Source organism: Danio rerio, chromosome 23, assembly GCF_049306965.1.
Source record: "Danio rerio strain Tuebingen ecotype United States chromosome 23, GRCz12tu, whole genome shotgun sequence".
NCBI lineage: Eukaryota > Metazoa > Chordata > Actinopteri > Cypriniformes > Danionidae > Danio > Danio rerio.
The window spans coordinates 44,262,501-44,275,000 of NC_133198.1; the positions used below are offsets into that span (position 1 = coordinate 44,262,501).

The 12,500-nt window shown below is 36.3% G+C and overlaps 1 protein-coding gene and 1 long non-coding RNA gene across 18 annotated transcripts in view; both read left to right on the top strand.

Moving 5' to 3' along the window:
• Positions 1–12,500, top strand: part of reps2 (RALBP1 associated Eps domain containing 2) — a 101,360-nt gene that overhangs the window by 32,190 nt on the left and 56,670 nt on the right. For all 9 annotated transcript variants that reach the window (XR_012398720.1, XR_012398721.1, XR_012398722.1 and 6 more), the window contains exons 3-4: positions 8,202–8,377; positions 10,505–10,616. Coding sequence is in view for 6 of the 9 variants with exons in the window: in XM_005162411.6 (XP_005162468.4) it covers positions 8,202–8,377; positions 10,505–10,616 (288 nt within the window). In the remaining 3 variants the exon portion in view is untranslated. The remainder of the gene's footprint in view (positions 1–8,201; positions 8,378–10,504; positions 10,617–12,500) is intronic.
• Positions 1,762–5,259, top strand: LOC141380557 (uncharacterized). 9 transcript variants are annotated; one of them, XR_012398757.1, is made up of 8 exons: positions 1,762–1,806; positions 2,368–2,440; positions 3,402–3,459; positions 3,549–3,642; positions 3,767–3,924; positions 4,023–4,118; positions 4,293–4,422; positions 5,114–5,259. It is a non-coding gene; the product is annotated as an uncharacterized lncRNA (long non-coding RNA). The 9 variants fall into 9 exon arrangements; XR_012398752.1 differs by lacking the exon at positions 2,368–2,440; XR_012398753.1 differs by lacking the exon at positions 2,368–2,440 and having other exon boundaries at positions 4,293–4,410.

Here is a 12,500-nt window from a genome sequence, read left to right on the forward strand (position 1 = left end):
ACAGGAATAGATGGATGAATGGATGGATGGTATATGAACTGATGGATAGATGGATGCATGGATGGATGAATGGATGGATTGATGGTATATGGACTGATGGATGGATGGATAGATGAATGAATGCATGGATGGATGGATGAATGCATAGATGCATGGATGAATTTATGAATAGATAGATAGTTGGATGTATTGATGGATAAATGCATGGAAGGATGGATGGATGGATGGATGGATGATATATGGATTGATGGTATATGGACTGATGGAAGAATACAGGAATAGATGGATGAATGGATGGATGGTATATGAACTGATGGATAGATGGATGCATGGATGGATGAATGGATGGATTGATGGTATATGGACTGATGGATGGATGGATAGATGAATGAATGCATGGATGGATGGATGAATGCATAGATGCATGCACTGTAAACCCTAATGCTGTAACTAATTAATTGAGTTGAGTTCTATTAACTTAAATCATTAAAATTCGTTTATCTTAATTAACCTTGATGAGTATTTAGAACTTTTTCTTATTTTTGAGTTTGTAAAAATTTAATCTTTCAAGTAAGGTGAACAATTCTGCTGGGTTTAATCTATACAAAATGTCTCTTTAAAGTTCCATTAACTCAAATTCTGTCAGCCTAGTGATTTTGCGTCTGACGTCATCCAGGTTCACGTCAATGACTGTAAAAAATATGGACGACGCGACAGCCCTTTTTCCCATTGAACGCCTTGAGGGCAAAACGCCTGCTTGACGGGCACAAACTGTCGCAAAAGACTGCTGAAATTGGAGCCAGACATGCGCAGAAGGATTGTCTGATGGAGCCAGAGGAGGAGCCGCGAAAATGAGCGGAGTCGAGCTTCCAATCAAACGCTTTATGTAAAATCAACTACGCCCCCCAAACTTCTCAGCATGCGTTTGCTGTCATATCAACACAAATGGATGTAATAACGTTAACAAATATGAGGGTTTTATATATTCAATCGCGCCAGCTCCAGGCCGCAGCGCATAACTTACTCGCGGCGTCGCGGGGTGATTCCGGCTCGCATGCGGCAGCGCCTGCTCGCTCGGCCGCCGCATCAGGCTCGATTGACTCGGACTGGAATCGGGCAGTGAGTCCAGGCATCCGGAGTAGGTCCAGCAGAGGTAACATTAGTCAGTTTGAGCTCTAAGAGATAAGTCTCCGGCAGGCGAGAATCTAGCCGGAACTGTGTTTTGCTATCTGGGTGGCTAGGCGTGTATCAGCAAACTAATAAAGCCCGAAAAAAGCCCTGAACTTAGCGAATAAACAGTGTTCCACCAGGATCATGTATGTCAGAAACTATAGTTTACTGCTGAACTCATTTTGTCATGGTAAAATAACACAGAGATCGAATAATAACATTTCAGTCTACTTCAGTCTCCTGCCGAAGCTCAGACGCCGCGCTTTGAGAAACTGTCAATCACAGCTGTGTATCACGATGACACGCCCAGCATTAAATTACTGCTAAAAACAAACTGTTTACAAAAATGAAGATCTGCACCTATTTCAGCACAATAACCAGTGCCATATTCGACCAGAACTATCTTTCGGGACATTTTATTGCAAGTGTAATATTTTTTTTTATTTGGGCTCAAGTCTCCTTCATTAACACGGAGGAGGCGGGCTTTATGACTTGTACTGCAGCCAGCCCCCAGGGGGCGATCTAACGGCCGAAACCTTCACTCAAACGTAGGCTTGCGGCACACTTGGTTCACGTACGTGCTCATGCTTCATTCGTTTTTTTCAAGATGGCGGATCGGCCTCGCTTCACACTACAGTAAGTAAAATATTTACAAATCCAAGAAATATTAAATGTATGTTTTAATTAATATAATCACAGTAACAGTTCAATGTAATGTAGAGTTAATCAGGGTGCGTTTACATGTCGTACATTACAGAAAACATGTTTAGCCTCACTTGTTGCTAACTAACGTTAACATTACTGTTTAAAAAGTTAGAATCAGTGCAATGTTAGCGTTAGTTGTAATGTGTTAACTCTGAATTTTAACAGAGTGTGATAAAGACAAAAATATTTAAAATCCGCAGATTACATTTTTCAAAAAAATTTAAATCTTGGCGCGAGTATGCCTTTTCTCAGCCTGTGCTGAAGTTGTCATGGAGACGTGCGCTCTCACAACCGCATGTCATGGCGCTGCGCTGAACTCCATCCAGTCTGTGAATGTGGTATTATCTTCGCGATCTGTAGGCACTTCGGAAACGAAAGGCGCAAGAAACGTAACGTTAATCATAACTCAAATGATCTCCGCCTAAACACTTAACGGTATTTTCTGATGACGCGCAAAAACGTAGTCTCAAAACTTAACTCTGTCACACGCAGCTTGTTGCTTGCTGATCCATGTATGAGGATAGCCTGACGGAGAACATTTAAGCTGCGCTCCTCACCTGAGCAGGTACAGAGCAGAGCTTCATTTTACACTACCACATTGAGGTAAAGTTGGTTTTATATTCATACATTCATTTAGTAACAACTTGTGACTCGCTCCATAAATTGTTTACCATGGTACTTTGTCTATTCGTTCTGAAATCACATGCAAGTATGACATGAAAACAACATTACACTAAATGCACTATTTTTTTTTACTGAACAATGTTGTACTTTGAAAGTCATTGGCTGCTAATATGATTTCACCATTAAGAATATGCAAAAATTACCTTTCTGAAATTATATTATTAAGGAGAAAGTCTGAATGTGTAAATATAAAACTAACTTTACCTCAATCACCAGCACTGATCAACACTTAATATTTCCTCGCGCTTAAGACGACATCTCTGCATATCAATGATTACCTGATTAATGCGATCAGTTAAATGAGTTTAAATGTCATTTAGGTCAAATGTATTTTAAAGGTATGATAAAAGTTTTTTTTTTTTTTTTTTCAATCTATTTTTTAAAATGTCTACTCTGGAGAGAATATAAACAGCCTAAAAAACAAAGTATGCATATCTATAACACATTAATACAAAATTATGTTATTAAATAAAATAATAACAAAACAAAATATTCAAGACATGGTAAAGAAGACAGTTTTCTGATGTGCAAATTTTGTAGCTTAAAATATATTTATATCTTAAAAATATAAATATTTTAGTCTATATATTTTTACATCATTAGACAATAAGGTAAGTTTTGTTATTTTTAGCTTTTAAAATCAGGCCTTAAATTTCTTTGTCGTCCTATTCAGTTTTAGAAATTTCAATACTGTTTAAATTAAATCTGTGTTCATCGAATTAAAGCAACTAACATGATAATCAGCTCTATTGCTAACCGTTTTGGAGGTTAACGTTAGACATCAGGCAATTGTACTACTTCCACTCTCAGCTAAATGACACTGTGACTTTGTGTACATACAGAATTGAAGGTCGGGTGTTGCTGACTACAGATAGGTTCTTAAATGGAGGCATGTGAAAGGTGGGTAAAATATTTATTTTGTACTACTATGCCTGGCATATCCAGATAAAATAAATATTACAGTGTATTTATCAATGATACTTTTGCAGCAAGGAAAGTGAAACTTCAGCTAGACCTTGAGTTCAGTTTACAACATGAAGATCCTGCTTTCAACATCTGATCAACACCTGATTTTCATCTGAGGTAAAAAATAGACAAGTAAATGAAACATAATAATAATATTAATACATTTTTTTCTAGAATTGTATATTTTGTGGTGTGGGTTTGTTTAATGAAATTCTCTCTTGTTTCTTTTTGCTGTTTGCAGAGTACCAACATGTTACAAATGAGAATTTTCCCCACAAATTCTTTGCAAAACTGGACCACCACCTATTTCATTTGATGACAATTTTAAGGCAAACAGCATCCAAAACTGGCAAGACAGCAGATACCCTGGCTAATCTTTTAAAGGTTTATGATGAGCAGGTATGTTTGGGGTCACGTGTTAAAGTATACATTAAAATATAATTTGAATTATTATTTTTTTTTTTTTAATTTTTAAAAAATTGATTCTTGATTTCCAGGAACTGAATGATGTCAGTTCATGACGGACTACTGTTATCAGAGGTCTTTTGGTCTTGCTGCGTGAGCGTGACTTAAGATTCTTTAGGAACACCATGGTAAGACTTCATTCATTCTTTTCACAATTAGGCATGTTTAATGAAAAGATGAAAGTTTTGAAAACTTTTACTTAATAACATATTTGTAATCAAGAATAGTTGATGAATCATATAATATTGGCTCAGTCATTTTGATACTGTCCTTACATTAATATCCTTGAATTATGTTTTTAGATTGATAATCCTGCTGACTGAAGATGCTTTATTGGCCCTGCATTCACTGAGGGTCTCTGTTGTCCTGAAGAATGAATTGGACACCACCCACAGCACACTTCCAGACCTTTCTTGTCTTGTATGGATTAATGTATGCTCTTCACATAATATATAGTAAAGGACTTTGAACTTGTGCAAAAAGTTTTGCTTGGCATGGATGATGGAAAATAAAAAGTCTTGTAGCATGGAAACCTTAAAGAATGAGTTGATGTAGAGCTTTTTTTTTTTTTTTTTAACTTAATAAAGACTGTCTCTGGGAAAGTAACTTCAAAACATTTATTTACCTTTAATTGGTAAGTATGCATTTTATTATATATAGGGATAGTTTGTTCAAATGTAAAATTCTGTCATTTACTAACTCTTCACTTGTCCCAAACCTGCTTGAATTTCTTGCTTCTGTTGAAGACAAAAGTTGAATAAAGCTGACAACCTGTAACCACTGACTTTCTAATAGGAAAACAAATACTGTGGAAATCGGTGGTTACAGGTCTCAGCTTTTTTTTTTTTTTTCAACAGAAGAAAGAAACTCAAACAGGTTTGGAATAAGTAAATGACAGAATCATAGTTCAACCAAGACAATATATATATTGTAACGAGCGCACACATGCCACGTCGCCCTGGTCGCTAATTCAACCCAGCTGGACCATCATCAACACTGGATCGTTCACAGCTGGACGTCATCAAGTGGAGAGGCATATAAACCAAGCCCACGCAAGGAGAAGATGAGCTTCATTCACCCAATGACTCCATGCGCTAACGCTTGTCTCTCTGTCTCTCCACAGCAGACTCCAGCTCGTGACGATCCCACATCCGACTACTCACTGTCCTTCACTTACTTCCCAGAGCACCTCACCTTGAAGAAGAGCACCGTTTACACCCCATTCACGTTGTAAATAAAGCACCCTCCGGGGACTTGTCTGTAAACTTATCCAACTGTGTCGCTGTTTTCCCTCTGCCTCGCTACAATATATATATATATATATATATATATATATATATATATATATATATATATATATATATATATATATATATAATCTGCTCTCCGTTAAACAGAAATTGGGGGAAAAATAAATGGGGGCGAATAATTCTGACTTCAACGATATATATATATACAGTTTCTGTGTAGTTTACACTAAACGAGTCACTTCACAGAATGTGCACTTATTATTTTTTTTAACGAATGCCTTAAGAGTAAGTTTTACACTTATTAATGTATTATTAAATTTTATCAAACTTATAGTTGTTTTTTCTTGAGGCTCTTATGTCTGATATCATATTTACATTCTGGGTAATTTTTATTAATTTCAGAATAGTGTTCATTTTCAATCTCTTTATGTCTAATAGTTTTTATCGTTTTAAGACATTTGTAATTGCATAGGAGACAAATTTGAAAGTACTGTTGGACATTTTTTCTTTAACAATAAATGTCTAAAATGGTATTGTCTGTGTGTTTTAAATTACAGATTTATTTTGACAGATTTATGGGGTTTAAAGATTAAAATAATAGCTAATTTTATTTGTGAAACTGACGATGGAGAAGTTAATTTTAAAAAATGCTATCAAAATGTATGAGCTGGGTGACAAAGTATGTAAAGGTGAGATAAATAATTAAAAATAAGTTAATTGGTATTAAAATGTATGAGCTGGGTGATTTAAGTATTTAAAGTTGAAAGAAATTAAAGCAATTAAGTTAATTGGTATTAAAATGTATGAGCTGGGTGACTAAGTATTTAAAGTTTGGAAAAATTAAAACAATTAAGTTAATTGCAATTAAAACGTATAAGCTGAGTAACTTGGGTATTTTAAGTTAGGTGAAGTGTCTTGCATGAGTAAAAAAAAATCAAAACTTAATGTTTCTGTTTACTTAAAATAGATAATTTCATAACTTAAAAAATTTGACGTAACTGATTACCTCAAATTTTTTGAGTTTTGTCAACTTATTCGGGATTACAGTGTGGATGAATTTATGAATAGATAGATAGTTGGATGTATTGATGGATAAATGCATGGAAGGATGGATGGATGGATGGATGAATGGATGGATTGATGGTATATGGACTGATGGAAGAATACAGGAATAGATGGATGAATGGATGGATGGTATATGAACTGATGGATAGATGGATGCATGGATGGATGAATGGATGGATTGATGGTATATGGACTGATGGATGGATGGATAGATGGATGAATGCATGGATGGATGGATGAATGCATAGATGCATGGATGAATTTATGAATAGATAGATAGTTGGATGTATTGATGGATAAATGCATGGAAGGATGGATGGATGGATGGATGATATATGGATTGATGGTATATGGACTGATGGAAGAATACAGGAATAGATGGATGAATGGATGGATGGTATATGAACTGATGGATAGATGGATGCATGGATGGATGAATGGATGGATTGATGGTATATGGACTGATGGATGGATGGATAGATGAATGCATGGATGGATTGATGGATGCATGGATGAAATGATGGATGGATGGAAGAATGCATAGATAGATGGATGGATGCGTGGATAGATGGATGTATGCATAGCTTCATGGATGAATGTACAGATAGATGGGTGGTTGTATTGATGGATGAATGCATAGATGGATGTATGGATAGATGGATGGATGGATGAATGCATAGATGGATGGATGAATGTTTAGATATATGGATGAATATGATGGATGGTAGAATGGGATGGATGGATGGATGGATGGATGGTTGGAAGAATGCATAGATAGATGGATGGATGCGTGGATGGATGGATGAATGCATAGATGCATGGATGAATGTATAGATAGATGGGTTGATGTATTGATGGATGGATGAATGCATAAATGGATGGATGCAGGGATGAAAGAATGCATAGGTGGTTGGATGGATGGATAGATAGATGGATGAATGCATGGATGGATGGATGAATGCATAGATGCATGGATGAATGTACGAAAAGATAGATGGATGGATGTATTGATGGATGAATGCATGGATGGATGGATGATACATGGATTAATGGTATATGGACTGATGGAAGAATGCATTGATGGATGGATTGGATGGATGGACAAATACATGGATGGATAAATAAATTGATGGATGGATAAATTGATTGTAGATAAATGGATGGATGGATGGATGAAAGAATTTATGGATGGATGGATGGAGGAATGCATGGGTGGAGTAATGCATCGATTGATGGATAGTATATGGACATTTGGTATATGGACTGATGGATGGGAGAATGCATAGATACGTATATGGGTGGATGGATTAATGTAAAAAAGATAGATGCATTGATGGATGAAAGATTGCAAAGATTGATAGATGGGTGGAGGGGTTGATGGATTAATGGATGAATTAATGTATACATTGATGGATAGAAATATGGATAGATGGATGGAAGAATGCATAAATAGGTGGATGGATGAATGAATTAATGTATAAATTAATAATTGTATTAATGGATGAATGCATGGATGAATAGATGAATGTATAAATGGATGAATGAATGTATAGATAAATAGATGAATATGATGAATGGTGGAATAGAAAGGATGGATGAATGGATTAATTGATAGATAGATAGATAGATAGATAGATAGATAGATAGATAGATAGATAGATAGATAGATAGATAGATAGATAGATAGATAGATAGGTAGATAGATAGATAGATAGATAGATAGATAGATAGATAGATAGATAGATAGATAGATAGATAGATAGATAGATAGATAGATAGATAGATAGATAGATAGATAGATAGTCTTATTCCTCTGTATTGCTCTATAAGTGCACTGACTCTGAATTGTTTATTAGTGTGCTGTTCTGAATGTGGCATCCTTTATCTTTCCCACAGAACTTCCTCTTCCTGTGTTTGTTGGAATAACAAATGAGCTCGACACGCGTTACGCCAATCACCTCTCGACCAGTGAGAGCCAGCCCCACACCCTGGGCTCTGTCCCAGCCTCCGCCCCTCGCCCCCCAACAGACAGAGCTGTGCTCAGACATCCAGACACCAGCATGGATAAACAGGTCAGTTCAGCATCGTTCACATGCATCTGCAGTGTCTTTATTTAACCATCACTGGAAAGACTCTGGATTTCACCTTTTCTACTTATTCTACTTCAGAAAATAATTTAAAAAATAGAAAATGTGTTTAATTTTTATTTTGTTATTTTAGTGCTGTTTATTATCAAATTATTTTATTGTTAATTTGAATGAAATCATTTATTTATTAAAATTCATAATATTGTCAATAATCTATTAATTATGAAGAACTCATTGCATATGCATAATCTGTCAGTTAATATTATTTATGCTGTGAAATGGTTAAGTTTATTATTGTTTATTGTCATACTGTATTTTAAATATTTTACATTACGATGATTTGTTGCATGTAAAAAACCCATAATAATTATTTAATAATATTAACAATAATAATAGTAATAATAATGATTATTATTAATAATATTTTATTATTATTATTATTATTATTTTATTATTATTATTATTATTATATTATTATTTTATTATTATTTTATTATTATTATTATTATTACTTAATTAATCGATTAATAAAGGCACTAAGCCGACAAGAAAATCAATGAATGAATTTAATATGCATTAGAATATATAATAATAATAATTATTATTATAAAAATATTATTTCAAATAAATAAAAGGCTCGATGTAATGTGCATTATGAATATTTTATTATTTCAAAGTATTACGGTTATTTCGGTTCATGTTATTTTATTATTATTTTGAATGACATTATTTGGTGTGGTGGTTTATCTGTCATTTATTAATATTTATTGTATAACATTAAAACGTATAATATACATGTTTTAGTAAAGAAATGTATAATTTTTTATAAAATAATTAATTATTCAATGATAAAAATAATAATAATAATATTGTGAATAATAATAACAACATAATAATGGTGGACCAATTGGAGCTGTTTTTAGACCAACCACAACTTGACGTAGGAGTGTGGTCCCCCCGCCCAACCAAATGTTGATTGACAGGCGCATCACCATATCCTCAGTTTGTTGTTTCACGTCCGCCATTTTCAGCGTGTGAGTCAAAGCCATGTTAGTAAAGAAACACCCTTGCTCTATTTTTGGATGTAAGGCTCATTGGGCTCAACACAAGATCAGCATTCACCACATGATCGCTGTAATCGTAATTATTATTGTTTGTAACTTTAGGTGGGTTTGCAAACATCTGTATTTTTCATTGCGTCTACCTTAAACTTCAGCCGTTTGCATTTCTCGTGGTCACAGAAGCTCCCTGTGATCTTAACTAGGTGCAACTGGAAAGTGCGAGCATGCTGCCTTACGTGCGTGTTGCTCGATTGGAAATAAAATAACGAACACACCAAAAGCGACGCTCACAGCCCATTCACACGGGGCGTCAGCTTCAACGCTTCCCAGTCACTTTGAATGGGTGACGTCAGGCGTTGCCGAACTGCATTGTATATCCGTCGGTGACGCTTCAGAGGCGTTGCTCGCTGCAAAAGTTGTGACTTGCTCAACTTTTCAAGCGCCGACGGAAGCGTCAGCCAATCAGATCGCTGTATGCAAATACACCAGCTCAGACAGTGACCTATTGCTAACTAATTTCATTGGCTGACGCTGCTATGATGATCGCGTCAGCCCCAACTTCAGACACGCCCTCTGTCAAGCGTTGACGTTGAACCCCCGCTGAAGTCTGTTGCCAAACACATAGCGAGGGAGCTTTTGGCTCCACCCCCTTGTTACGTTGGACGAGAAGTCGAAACTAATTTTCATGTGAAGCAACACACCCCTAAAACAGCAAGCTGTGCACGCCCCCAAAATGGCACATTTAACACATTATAATTAAAATATCTGAATAATTTTTTGAATTGAAGCTAAACTGGCACACTCAGAAGAACCATAATATTAATATTAATATTAAGGGGTAAACTATTTGCCCTTTAATAATAATGATGATGATGATAATAGTGACCATATTTATTTATAATAATATTAATAATAATCATCATCATCATCATCATCATTATTATAATGAATTTTATTATTATTATTATTATTGTATTATTATTTATTACATTATTTAATGTTCGATTATTAGTTTAGTGTATTCACTCATTTCTGTGTTTGTACCTGACAGGAGGCGTGGTCCCCACCAAGGTCTCCACCTAGCATCTCTCCGCCCCGCTCACCATCAGCCTATCGCAGCTTGACATACAGTGCACAGAGAAACGGAACAGACACGTTATTGGGTAAGAGCCACTGTCAATCATTTGGAATTCACAATGAAAAATCAGTAAACCACGTTTGGGGAGACACGGTGGCTCAGTGGTTAGCACTGTTGCCTCACAGCAAGAAGGTCGCTGGTTTGAGTCCTGGCTGGGGCATTTGGCAGATCTGTTGTAGATCAAATGTACACTACCTGACAAAAGTCTTGTTGTTGATCCCAGTTATAAGAGCAATAAATAATAACTTGACTTCTAGTTTATCATTTGGAAAAGTAGCAGATTTTTCAGATTAATCATGGGTTGAACTGGATCATAATCATCACAAATACTGCAGAAGACCTATTGGAACCAGCATGGACCCAAGATTCTCACAGAAATCCGTCAAGTTTGCTGAAGGAAAAATCATGGTTTGGGGTTACATTCAGTATGGGGGTGCGTAAGGAGATCTGCAGAGTGCATGGCAACCATAGACTGTAAAATATATGGACGTAGTATCCGTGACGTCACCCATAGGTTTCTGAAGAGCGCAAAAGAAGCCACAAGTAGGCGCGGCCAACCGTCGCCATTTTGTTCATGCGTCATCACACCCACGGCGGGATACCAAACAAGGGCAAAGAGGCGGAGAGTGAGCGGAGCTACAGACACCTGCTAGCATTTAGCTTGGACCTGGTTCAGACACACTTTACTTTGGGAGAAATGCTTAATACTTTATCACCTGCGACTCGCTTGTATTCTGACCACTTGTGCTTTGTTGTACACTATATCAATAAAGTGTTTAGACTTTTAAAAACACTGCTGTAATACACAGAGCCACTAAACATTGTTCTTATGACGTTTTTCAACAGGAGGAAAACACGAATTACTTTCAAACACTTCAGATATAGTCTGTGTTAGTTAATGTGAGAATATTGATGAAATCCAGCATAACACTGTATGACAACGCTTCAGATGACTGTTCTAGAGCCCACAGCTAATCAATCTGACAGATTCTGGAGGTCATTACAGCTCTAAATATAAATATAAATGATCTTAAATAAAACAAATACATGTATAGAGGTGGTATATAAGTATATAACTTTACTCACATGGGAAACGGAGGCCACGTGAATGGTTTGTGAGCACATTTAAGTTCACTCAGCATGCCATGCCATCTAATAATTGTAGGAAACAAGTCCAAAAGGCAGCTGACTGTGTAAAGCCACATAAAACAACACAGAAATACGATAAATATGCCGAGTTCAGTGGCTAATCTGCAGGATTCGGCTGAGGTGACGTGACGGCGACCAACGAGACCAAGCTGTCACTCAAGTGGCCACTCCCTTAATTATGCAAACTTAATATAACTTAATATAAAGGAAACGGATGAGTTATAAAAAAATTCACCCCCTCACAGTTGTCATGAAGGGTAAAATTAGCTGTATTAACCAAAATCTTTTTTTGTACCAGGCTGTAAACACCTTTTTTTCTGCGGTAAAGTTGGCCATTCTAACAGTGGGCTCAATTGAAATTTGCTCTGTTTTGGAGCCAGGAGCAGCCACGACTAGCGGAATTTCGGATGAATTGCAGTTTTAGTTACTTCCGTATTGGCTTCCTGAGGGAGAGCGGGAGGTTGCCGCTTGATGGCAACATCAACAGCCTGAGGTATCAAGACATTTGTGCTGCCCATTACATTACAAACCACAGGAGAGGGCAAATTCTTCAGCAGGATAGCGCTCCTTCTCATACTTCAGCCTCCACATCAAAGCTCCTGAAAGCAAAGAAGGTCAAGATGCTCCAGGATTGGCCAGCCCATTCACCATATAGGAACATTGTTGAGCATGTCTGGATTAAGATGAAGGATGAGGCACTGAAGATGAATCCAAAGAGTCTTGATGAACTCTGGGAGTCCTGTAAACGTTTTCTTTGCCA